The sequence below is a fragment of the Arvicanthis niloticus genome, chromosome 7 (genome assembly GCF_011762505.2).
Source record: "Arvicanthis niloticus isolate mArvNil1 chromosome 7, mArvNil1.pat.X, whole genome shotgun sequence".
In the NCBI taxonomy this organism is placed as follows: domain Eukaryota; kingdom Metazoa; phylum Chordata; class Mammalia; order Rodentia; family Muridae; genus Arvicanthis; species Arvicanthis niloticus.
Window position 1 is genome coordinate 35,803,285 of NC_047664.1, and position 12,209 is coordinate 35,815,493.

Consider the following 12,209-nt stretch of genomic DNA (forward strand, 5'->3'; position numbering starts at 1 on the left):
GGGGTGGGTCACTTACATACAACCGTAGGTCGCTTCGAGCCCCCGTCATATGACTCACCCATTTCTCCCCTATACCGCACAGAGGGCCTGCTTGGAAAAGCTACGGAACCTCCCCACTCTGTAAGGCTTAGATTAACCTTCCCAGTAGGCGCTGTCCCTGGTGCTGAAGCGAACGGCATGGGAGGATACACTTAACACCGCTTTTGACCAGAAAACCAAACCAAGAACAGCCATATAACAAAGCAAGGGCTCCAACTGAGCCCCTCCGCCGCCTCCGCCTTTTTACCTGAAATCTCAGTAGGACTCATGATGGAGGTCGGTGGACTTTGGTTCTGAGAAACCACCCCACCACTTCCTCGGAGCATAAAGGGGGATGCCTATGGAAGTGTTGGTTTCCCTATTGTGGAAATAGGAGTGAGATGACAAGATGAAACAGAAAAATGGGGCAAGGAAGGGAGAAAGCCAAAATTCTCAGGTGAGGGGAAGTGGGTACTATTCCGACTGGAAATATGTGGGTTCTCCCCAAATTCAGCCATACATCTCCTAAGTTCGAAGCTCCTAAAGGTACATGGGAACTTGTCTCTTGTACACAAGGGAAAACCAAACATAGAACACAATTTGTACAAGGTCATCCAGCCAGCGAAGCACAGAGCTACCCCCACCCTCCGTCCTGTTTGCAGAACCTGGCTTGGGTGTTGAGGATCTTGCTGCCTACCCAGGGTCCCCCTGCTTCTTCGCAGACGCTTTTCCTTGCTGGGCAAGATGCAGACTCCACATTCCAGTCGTGGCCACTGGAGTTTTTAGAGAGCACCAAGTTCCTCTCACCCAGCGCTCCCTTTCTCCTTCTGCACTGTTTCCCATATTCCTTCAGGGTAGCTTTGCAGTCCTTTCAAACTCCACGTTCCCCAGCCCCCACCCTGAAGCCAGCTGTACAGTTCCTTTAGCCCCTCCGGGTGGCGGGTGGCTGCTGTGGTATCGGGAACACTGCACCTCTAGCTAGGAGGTCCTCATTTATCTTCAGTAGTGTCCATCATGCAACCCCATACAGAATCCCTTCGTGGGTGGCTGCAGTCTGCTCGCCTCATCTCAAGGTCCTCTCTAACTATTTAGGGAACCCTTTGTTGCTTCTCAAGCGGGGGTGTCCTCTCATAGTAATCACTGCAGAGTCTCCACTGCTTCAACCCGAAGGCGCCTTGCCCCATCAGTTCTGCAGTCCTCTCCCTATTTCGAGTGCCCTCTCTTATTCTGAGGGTCTTATTCTGACCAATAGGGTCCTCCTACAAGCACCTGGAGGTCTGCACTTGTCCGCTCCGGAAGTCCTTTACTCCTTGGTCTGACCTCGGGAGGCTCCACTGATGATGCGTCGATTACCCTTCACTCCTGGGTCCCCCCCCCCCCCCGCCCCGCCTCTATCACTGCGGAGAAGCCGGTCGGCCCAGGGCCGCGGGGGAGGAGGTGGAGAGGGCGGGGCCCTCCTCCCCAGCCCCCCACTGCCGAGGGGCCGGACCGGGCCACCGCGGATATAAAAGAGCCGGCGTCCCGGAGCTGCCGCAGTGCTGCCCGCCCCGTCCCGGCCCCGCACTCCCGCTCCGCCGGCGGCCGCACCTGCTCCGGCCATGATGAGCTTCGGCAGCGCCGATGCGCTGCTGGGCGCCCCGTTCGCGCCGCTGCACGGAGGAGGCAGCCTGCACTACGCGCTGAGCCGCAAGGCAGGCGCGGGCGGCACGCGCTCCGCGGCCGGCTCCTCCAGCGGCTTCCACTCGTGGGCGCGGACGTCCGTAAGCTCCGTGTCCGCCTCGCCCAGCCGCTTCCGCGGCGCCGGTGCCGCCTCGAGCACCGACTCGCTAGACACCCTAAGCAACGGCCCAGAGGGCTGCGTGGTGGCGGCGGTGGCGGCGCGCAGCGAGAAGGAGCAGCTGCAGGCTCTGAACGACCGCTTCGCAGGCTACATAGACAAGGTGAGGCAGCTCGAGGCGCACAACCGCAGCCTGGAGGGCGAGGCGGCGGCGTTGCGGCAGCAGCAAGCCGGCCGCGCCGCCATGGGCGAGCTGTACGAGCGCGAGGTGCGCGAGATGCGCGGCGCTGTGCTGCGCCTGGGGGCGGCCCGCGGGCAGCTGCGCCTGGAGCAGGAGCACCTGCTGGAGGACATCGCGCACGTCCGCCAGCGGCTGGACGAGGAGGCCCGGCAGCGCGAGGAGGCGGAGGCGGCGGCGCGCGCCCTAGCGCGCTTCGCGCAGGAGGCGGAAGCGGCGCGCGTGGAGCTGCAGAAGAAGGCGCAGGCGCTGCAGGAGGAGTGCGGCTACCTGCGGCGCCACCACCAGGAGGAGGTGGGCGAGCTGCTCGGTCAGATCCAGGGCTGCGGTGCCGCGCAGGCGCAGGCTCAGGCCGAGGCTCGTGATGCCCTCAAGTGCGACGTGACGTCGGCCCTGCGGGAGATCCGCGCGCAGCTCGAAGGCCACGCGGTGCAGAGCACGCTGCAGTCCGAGGAGTGGTTCCGAGGTGCGCGGGGGCGCGGGGTGGGAAAAGGTCGCCCCTTCCTGGCGGGGCAGTGAGCAGCCTGTAAGACGACCAGGACTCCTCACCAAGGAGGACGGTAGAGGACTCCTCTGGGAAGTAGCTGGACCCTCTGCGAAGTGCATGCCACCTGATAAAGTAGTGGTTTTACTCTAACCCTCCCTTGGGGCACCCCAACTCAGGATTTTCCTTTAGTTGCCACCCTCCATATTATTTATGTCTGTAAACACCGGAGCCAACCCCTGTGCTCCACACACTGTTAGACGGCCCCCAGATTCAGACTGGTCTCCCATCTGAAACAGAGCAAGTCCCTTCTAGACCCAGGGTATCAGGTATGCAGCAGCTGCTTGGGATGCCAACGTTGCCCACCCTTTCTTGCACCCTGCGCAGTGGGTGGAACAGGAGTATTCTGCTGACACCTACCAGACTTTGTCTCACTACTTGCCCAGGGCGTAATGTCTCGCATTTTAGTAATCTGTGTAGGATGAAAGCCATTCATTTTCACGCCTTTACTAGCCAGTATGGAACCAGCATGTGGACCTCATGACTGCAAATGGCCGAGGCAGCCTCTGTGTTATTTAATATCCCCTTCCTCTTTCCCAAAATCTACAGGGGTTCTGAGTCAGCTAGACTGCAGTTGCCCTGAAACCCCGCCCAATAGCTGCAGCGTGACCTTGACCACCATTGGCCTTCTCTGGTTCTCGTTTCTTTGGGGATTGGGGCATAAAGTAACTGGGCTTCTTAAGTGTCAGCTGCAGAATCGTTCCTGAAATCATCTGTAAACCTATGCATTGTTCTGGAGGCCAGTGTAGAGCATCAGCACTTTCCAAAGGTGTCTGTGATCCCTAGTAGCTAAGAATCCTCACTTGAGTGGTTTTTAAGTCTTTTCGAACAGCAGGGAAAGCCAGGAATACTGAGATTCTGATGGTTGGAATTTCCCTTTTCATGTTCCACGCCTTTGCAGTGGCAGTGCCCTTCCCCCATCTCTGCAGCAAGGCTCCTCCCAGAGGGGACCTCTTCTCTTCTTTTAGGTTTGCCCTTCACCCAAGCAGAGAATGCCAGGATATGTGTTCCCACCAACCAGCCTCTTTCTTTCTACCAGGACTCAGTTCTTAGATGCAGGATGTTCACTTTCTGGAGATTAAGACCAATTTCTGATTTCCACTGGCCTGGACAAGATCTGAGAACCAGGTTCCAGTTGGTGGCAGAGGCCACACTGGCTCTAGAGCTGCTGTGCTAGACAAGGAAATCAGAAGAGGAAGGGACAGAAGGCTGGTACCCGGGCCTTGTGCTCCCTATGACCTTGGACTCTGCAGAAATCTGCAATGAAGTTACCATGGCTACATCGTAACTGATCCCTCCCACAGTGTTCATCCCTGGAGAAGTTGCAGGAATATTAACTTCTGCAAGCCTTCCTAGGCTCAACGTTAGGCCTCATGCTAACTCATCTGAACCCCTCAGTGTAGTGTGCCGACCCCTTGTTAAGGAGTTCTGCCAGGCACTGGAACCACGAATGGGGGCTTCCTAGCTCCTGTGGTATATGGATCAAGTTGAAGGAGACACAGTCTGGTTTTTGAAGCCAGATAGACTAAATTTGAATCCTGTCACTCACTAGCAGGATGGCTTTGGGACTGTCATAGGAAAAGGTAGATCCTGGCACCCAGTAGGTCTTTAACCCATGCATGCTACTTTTCAGATCTAAGCATTGCAAGCCCAGTTCATATGTTGCTAACCCTGGGTCCTGATTCCTTCCCTATTTAGTGAGGTTGGACCGACTCTCAGAGGCAGCCAAAGTGAACACAGATGCTATGCGCTCGGCCCAAGAGGAGATAGCCGAGTACCGGCGGCAGCTGCAGACCAGGACCACAGAATTGGAGGCGCTGAAAAGCACCAAGGAGTCACTGGAGAGGCAGCGCTCTGAGCTAGAGGACCGTCATCAGGCAGACATTGCCTCCTACCAGGTGAGCAGAGGGGAGGGTGACTCAGTTGCTTTCTTAGAGCAAGACTCTGGTCTCTGGTCAGACATCACATTTTTTTTGTTGTGTGACCTGGAGAGTTATCTGCCTATCTGATCTAAAATTCCCTCTCTGGCGTGAAAAGAAGAAAACCAGCAAAAACCTCTGCTTTGCAGAGCTGTGAAGATCTAAGGAATTTAGAGTGTTCAGCAGCCTTGGGGACATGGCTCGGTGGCCGAGTGCATGAGGGCCTGGGCTCCATCCTAGCATCTAATAAACAATTTACTACGTAAGTCTAAGTGCTCAGCATTATCTGGGTCAGAGTAGGCAGTCTAGTTACCAGTGTCAGTGAGTGTGGCCTGACCATGGCTTTGGAAGATTTCTTCAGTCAAAAACAGTCTGGGGAGAAGAGTCCCATTTTCCTAGAGCCTGATAAACAAGTAACTGTGGTAACTGCAGACACTGGCAGCTAGAGGAACATGAAGGAATCAGTAAAGGGCCGTTGTGATGGTTCACTTTAAGGCAGTGCTTCTCAACCTTCCTGATGCTGTGACCCCCGGCCATAAAAGTATTTTCATTACTACTTCATAACCACAATTTTACTAGTTATGAATCACAATGTAAATATTTTTTGGAGAAAGAGGTTTGCTAAAACCCAGTGAACAGGTTGAGAACCACTGCTTTAAGCAACACTCCAGAGAAAAGAAGTTTCATCTGTATTCAGTATGCTTCTGGGTATCCTCTGGCTTGCCAGGTAGTCAAATAGCGGACACTTGCCAAGCGCTGACACTTGCGGGCACTCTTGGAAAGAACAGTGAAGTAGCTAAGACTGCTCTCACCCTAGGTAGCCCTGTGGAGTGTGCCACCCTGCTAAATCTCAGCCCTTCAGGGGACATTTGCTAAGACATCTGTAAAAATTCACCCATCATTCTGACTGAGCCAGTGTCTGTTGTACTTCATTCCAGATCTTTCCTCAAGCTGAGACTTTTGCTCCAGATTTTTCTATGACGGCACATGAGCACAAGGAAATTTTGACAGGCTGGGGCTTTGTCCCCACCAGGTGGCTGAGCAGGGTGGCTCCAGCTGACCTGGGACTGAGGGCCAGGTACTGGATGTCAGGTGACCTTCCTGATCTGTCTCCCCAGGATGCTATTCAGCAGCTGGACAGTGAGCTGAGAAATACCAAGTGGGAGATGGCCGCGCAGCTCCGAGAGTATCAGGACCTGCTTAATGTCAAGATGGCCCTGGATATTGAGATTGCAGCTTACAGGTGAGATGGCCCAGGAGCCTTGAGGCCGTGTGGAGCCCTGAGTTCCCATAAAGTACTAAGCCTTTAGTTTCAGGCTGTGTTTGGGTAGCTGCTTACATTTTAGAGACAAAAGTTGTTTTGGTTTTTATTTTGTTTTGTTTTTTAAAACAGATCTTACCGTGTAGCCCTCTGAGGGTTTGAACTCACAATGTAGACCAGGTTGGTCTCTAGATAATGGAGACCCACCTACCACTGCTTCCCAAGTGTTGGGGTTAAAGGTGTGTGTCACCACAACCTAGCTAAAGACAAAAGTATTTCTGTTTAATTTTTATTTTGTGTGTGTATGTGTGTGCACACTTGTGTGCGGACACACATGGGTCAGAGGACAACTCTATAGAGTCTCTCCTCCCACCTTTACATGGGCTCTGAAGGTTGAATTCAGGCATTGAGGCTGTGCAGCAAGCCTATCCACCCAGCCATCTTAACAGCCAAAAGTATTTCAGTTGTGAGCCTTAACCTTTAATAACTCAGCTGGCCCTCCAGTCCTAATTAGACTTACAATACAATATATTTTAATGCTGTATGATCAGCAAGATGATTCAGTGGGTAAAGGCACTTGCTATAGAAGCCTGAGGGCCCAAGTCGGATCAGCAGATTCACGGTAGAGAGAGAGCTTTGATTCCTGAAAGCTGTTCATAACCTCTCTCTCTCACTGTGGCACCCACACACCCACAGCCATGCATGCTCACAGTAAAATAAGACAAAAAATTTTATAGTCTATATCTTAAATTGGCCATTTAACGGTTTTAAAGGAACATTTTAGTGGTGTTAAATACACTTGCATATATTTGCATACACAACACTCATCTCCCTCCATCCCAAATTCAAGTTGCGTACTCCTCACAGGACCCTCATATCCCGTCCCCAGCCCTCAACAACTTCTATTTTGAGAGAGGCAGAAATCTGGAAGCTGACTTACTTTGTTTTAACTACAGTGTGTGTGTGTGTGTGTGTATGTGTGTGTGTGTCTGTGTCTGTGTCTGTGTCTGTGTGTCTGTGTGTGTCTGTGTGTGTCTGTGTGTGTGTATGTTTACCTGCATGCACACCCATTCTGCTTCCTTCATGTGGTTCCTGGGAATCAAGTTCTTGGGCTCGACGGTCAGTGTGTTTACCCACTGAGCTACCTCATTGGCTCAGGAGTGACTTGTTATCTTTCTAACTGTGACTTACAGTTTTAAGACTCTTCTCTACCCCAAACTCAGCTAGTCAGAGACTTGCTTTGGAGGAAAAGAGGTGCTTAGATAGTCAGACACTATTATAGCCCCACCCTTTGGAATTTCTTAGCTTGCTGGGCCTTCTTTTCTTGCAAAAATAAATGGAGACAACAGAAACAACATCCAAATCGTGGGTTGATGGGAGCTCAGCAAGTCCTGTTTACAAGGTAATCTAGCTGACACAGGTTCTGCTGGTGTTTACTGAATGGTAGCCATGAAAAGACCAGTCCCCAAAGATGAGATGTCACAGCCTAGCAGGGCTGACATCCCAAAGGCCTCTTCTGGTTGGTGGTCCTTGGCTGTCCACCTCCTGGCTCAGCTCTTATCTTGCTACCCAGTGTTGTACAGTAGCCAAGGCTCAGAGTGATCCTGGAGGCAGAAAGACAGGCCCTGCCCCTGGCTGTAGATTAGGATCTGCAGCTTAACAAGATCCAGGGTAACTTGTAAGCTGTTAAATTTGGAAACCACTGTTCTAGGGGAAATCCCTATGCTTCCACTAAGCAGCCACCCCATGCCCCGCCAAGCCCATAATAGTCATTCTCTCTCAGAAACAGCCCTCTGAGGTAAGGACTCTAGTGATCAGATTTTTACCAATGAGGAAATGGAGGCCTTAAGTCTGGGTAGCTTGAATAAGATCACCATCTAGTAAGTAGCTAAGTGAGAGGAGAATCCCAAGGAATGGCTACAAAAGGAGACAGGACACTCTAAATGGCAATTAGGAAACCTCTCGGCCTAAATGTGTACATGTGGGCTTTTTATGTTATCATGTGTGTGCAGCGTTGCGTGTACAGCGTGCATGGAGAGGTTTTGCACAGCATTCAAGAGTCATTCTCTCTCTCCAAACCCAGGGACTCATACATACTGGACCAGCAATATGCCACCAAGCTGTAACGCTAGACTTCCAACTTTCTTTTGAATTTTTCTTTTTAGGGGAATGGGATTGTTTGAGACAGGGTTTCTCTGTGTAGCCCTGGCTGTCCTGGAACTTGCTTTGTAGACCAGGCTAACCTCTAACTTACAGAGGTCCACCTGTTTCTGCCTCCCAGGTGCTGGGATTAAAGGCATGTGCCACCATGCCTGTCTTGAATTAGGTGTTATTAGTTGAGTGACACTAAGTGTAAGTTGTCAGCATAGGGTTTTTCTGTTGAGGACCACTCCTTAGGGAGAAATGTCCTCCCATAAGTAGCAGTGCAGCCTCTATGAGGGCCAGGCTTTGTAGGAGGCTGCCACCGGAACATTTCATGAAGTAACTTTCTCCGTTCTCAAAGTGCTTCCTGCCAAGGCTGTGACTCAGGGAAGAGTGTGCGCTAGCATGACTCCGTCCCCAGCACCATACAAAATAAGTAAGATCAAAATGTCTACTAGTAATAAAAATGAAAACCCTGAAAAAAGAAAGAACAGTAGAAAAGAAAAGCAAGGGAAAGAAAGTGGGATTTCTGCCATTGATTCATACCCCTCATTCATCAAACCATACTGTCCCCAAATGCACTAGGGCTTCAGAAAGCCAAGCAAGAGTCCAGCTCTGAATTAATGGTGTGTCCCATTCTCCATTCTGCAGGAAGCTCCTGGAAGGTGAAGAGTGTCGGATTGGCTTTGGTCCGAGTCCCTTCTCTCTTACTGAAGGACTCCCAAAAATTCCCTCCACATCCACTCACATAAAAGTCAAAAGTGAAGAGAAGATAAAAGTAGTAGAAAAATCAGAGAAGGAAACTGTAATAGTAGAGGAACAGACAGAAGAGATCCAGGTGACAGAAGAAGTGACAGAAGAGGAGGACAAAGAGGCCCAAGGTGAGGAAGGAGAAGAAGCAGAAGAGGGAGGAGAAGAAGAAGCAGCTACATCTCCCCCTGCAGAAGAGGCTGCATCTCCAGAAAAAGAGACCAAGTCTCCTGTGAAAGAAGAGGCCAAATCACCAGCTGAGCCCAAGTCACCAGCTGAGGTCAAATCTCCAGCTACAGTGAAGTCCCCAGGTGAGGCCAAGTCACCAGCTGAGGCCAAATCTCCAGAAGTAGTGAAGTCTCCAGGTGAGGCCAAGTCACCAGCTGAGGCCAAATCTCCAGAAGCAGTGAAGTCTCCAGGTGAAGCCAAGTCACCATCTGAAGCCAAATCCCCAGGTGAGGCCAAGTCACCAGCTGAGGTCAAATCTCCAGAAGCAGTGAAGTCCCCAGGTGAGGCCAAGTCACCAGCTGAGGCCAAATCTCCAGGTGAAGCCAAGTCACCAGCTGAGGTCAAATCTCCAGCTGCAGTGAAGTCCCCAGGTGAGGCCAAGTCACCAATTGAGGCCAAATCTCCAGCTGAGGCCAAATCTCCAGCTGAAGCCAAATCTCCAGCTACAGTGAAGTCCCCAGGTGAGGCCAAGTCACCAGTTGAGGCCAAATCTCCAGCTGAGGCCAAGTCACCAGCTGAAGCCAAATCTCCAGCTGAGGCCAAGTCACCAGCTGAGGCCAAATCTCCAGCTGAGGTCAAATCTCCCGAGAAGGCCAAGACCCCCGTGAAGGAAGGAGCAAAATCCCCAGCTGAGGCCAAGTCTCCTGAGAAGGCCAAGTCCCCTGTGAAGGAAGAAATCAAGCCTCCAGCTGAGGTGAAATCCCCTGAGAAGGCCAAAAGCCCCATGAAGGAGGAAGCAAAGTCTCCTGAGAAGGCCAAGACTCTTGATGTGAAGTCTCTGGAAGCTAAGACTCCAGTAAAGGAGGAAGCAAAGCACCCTGCTGACATCAAATCCCCTGAGCAGGTCAAAAGTCCTGCCAAGGAGGAGGCCAAGTCCCCTGAGAAGGCCAAGTCCCCTGAGAAGGCCAAGTCCCCTGAGAAGGAAGAGGCCAAGACTCCTGAAAAAGTGGCTCCCAAGAAGGAAGAGGTAAAGTCCCCTGTGAAGGAGGAGGTAAAAGCCAAAGAACCCCCAAAGAAGGTAGAGGAAGAGAAGACACCAGCTACACCAAAAACAGAGGCAAAGGAGAGTAAGAAAGACGAAACTCCCAAGGAGGCCCCAAAGCCCAAGGTGGAAGAGAAGAAGGAAACGCCCACAGAAAAGTCCAAGGACTCGACAGCAGAAGCCAAGAAGGAAGAGGCTGGAGAGAAGAAGAAAGCAGTGGCCCCAGAGGAGGAGACTCCTGCCAAGATGGGCGTGAAGGAAGAAGCTAAACCCAAAGAGAAGACAGAGACAACCAAGACGGAAGCAGAAGACACCAAGGCCAAAGAACCTAGCAAACCTGCAGAGAAAGAGAAGCCAAAGAAAGAGGAGACGCCAGCAGCACCTGAGAAGAAAGACACCAAAGAGGAGAAGATCACAGAGTCCAAGAAGCCCGAGGAGAAACCCAAAACAGAGGCCAAGGCCAAGGAGGATGACAAGGGCCTTTCCAAAGAGCCTAGCAAACCCAAGACAGAAAAGGCCGAAAAGTCCTCTAGCACAGACCAAAAAGATAGCCAGCCCCCAGAGAAGGCCACAGAGGGCAAGGCTGCCAAGGGAGAGAAGTAAGAGGGGACAAGAGGAACACCCAGAATAGCCAAAGAAACTCAGGACGGTCCCAGTACTCAAGGGTCAGCATAATAGATTTTATTTCTTTCTTTCCCTTCTGTAAGCAGAAACACTGCTTAGATGGCGGGCCTGCTCTCACCAAACAGGAATTTCTATTAGGATTAAGTTAGCAAGAGAAGATAACTCTGAGTCCTGCCTCACACTGAAAGCCCTCCCCAGGTGATGGACAATTATGATAGCTTATTGTAGCCCAATGTGATGTCTGCTGAACGCTACGCGTGAAACACGTGACTAAAAACTGCCCCCTCCTTTCCGAGTAAGTGCATTTATTGCCTGTATGTCCAATTGACAGATGACCGCAATAATGAATGAGCAGTTAGATGCATTATGCTTGAAATGTAACCTATTCCTGAATGCCTTCTTCTTTTCCAAAGGAGTGGTCAGGCCCTTGCCCAGTACAGGCTCCTTGAAGAGCCGCTGCAGGTGAGACAGGGCGCTGGCCACTGAACCACGCAGGGTGTACTCTCCACTGAAGTCCACTTTCAATTGCTTCCATGCAATAAAACCAAGTGCTTCTGAAATAAGATTGTGGCTGTTCTTATTTGTTCCCTTCCTCTGGGAAGGCTAGAGGCAGGGACAGGAGGGCAAGACATCATATTAGATCTGTGCTGGTGGCCTAGGGCATCATTCCTCAGGATGATCTATGGGTCATCTTCATCAGCATCACCTGGGAGCCTTATAAACCCTCAGACTCCTGACTGCACACCACTGACATCGCAGTCTTGGGAGGTATGGGAAAGTACACACCTGGCCCAATCCTAGTTTACCCTAATGAACACTGATGCTGAGGTACTGGGAAGTGAGCCCCAGGAGGATGTCGAACAGTCCATGGACTCTGCATGTTAGATGAGAAGTACCTATGTATAAGGGGCCACACATGGATAATTCATCTGTTGTGAAGACAGTGACAACTTTTCAACAGTCACCTAATTTACATTCAATGTACTTCTCGGGGTATAGATTTTTTTTTTTTTGGTGCAGTGTGCACCCCACTACCACTCTTTTTTTTTTTTTTGTGGTTTTGTTTTTTATTTTGAGACAGTGTCTTGCTTAAATACACAGGGTGGCTTCGAACTCATAATCCTGTCTCTGCAACCCAAGTATCTAGAGTTTCATTCATGCACCACTATGTCTAGCTCTGGAAGTAATTTTCAAAGCTGTATGGTCCTCTTACAGGTTTCCATGGCACCTTGACTGTTAAGTCCCTGTATGGTAGGACTGCCATGGCCTGTTACTCTGTGTGCTCAACACCTCTCCCAGGAATTGCCTCTCTGCTCCTCCTCTCATGGATGGCTCTCAGCTATCCTGTCTAATCTTCCTACTTCTGGTCAATCAAAGGATTGGCCCAGAATGGCCAGTTGAGCCAAGGATGCTCTTTTCTGGGATTTGAAACTTGGGACCAGAGTGGCTGGTAGGGAGATTTTAGTCCGTAGCTATGGGCAGCCATGTTTCCAGACTTACGGTAAAATAGCCTGAGACAGGATGATATGAATAGTAATAAGAGAGCCGTGGTGGGCTTCCTGATGATCCAACCCACCACTTTGGCCATTCCTCAAAGTTATAAATCCCCTTCTTCACCAAACTACCCCGGTTACGACACTGCTTTACAACCAGGAGAGTTCTGAGTAATGCAGTGACTGAAGGGGAGTTTTGGCTGAGCAGTGGTGGTGCACATCTTTAATTCCAG

General features: G+C 51.2%; 1 protein-coding gene across 1 annotated transcript; it reads left to right on the forward strand.

Annotated features, from left to right (window-relative positions):
• The first annotated feature begins 1,555 nt into the window (after positions 1-1,555).
• Nefh (neurofilament heavy chain) lies at positions 1,556-11,048 on the forward strand. Its single transcript, XM_034508737.2, has 4 exons — positions 1,556-2,499; positions 4,276-4,475; positions 5,615-5,739; positions 8,551-11,048. The coding sequence occupies exons 1-4, from the start codon at positions 1,617-1,619 to the stop codon at positions 10,460-10,462; spliced, it is 3,120 nt and encodes a 1,039-aa protein (XP_034364628.1). The 5' UTR covers positions 1,556-1,616; the 3' UTR covers positions 10,463-11,048.
• Positions 11,049-12,209: the final 1,161 nt, after the last annotated feature.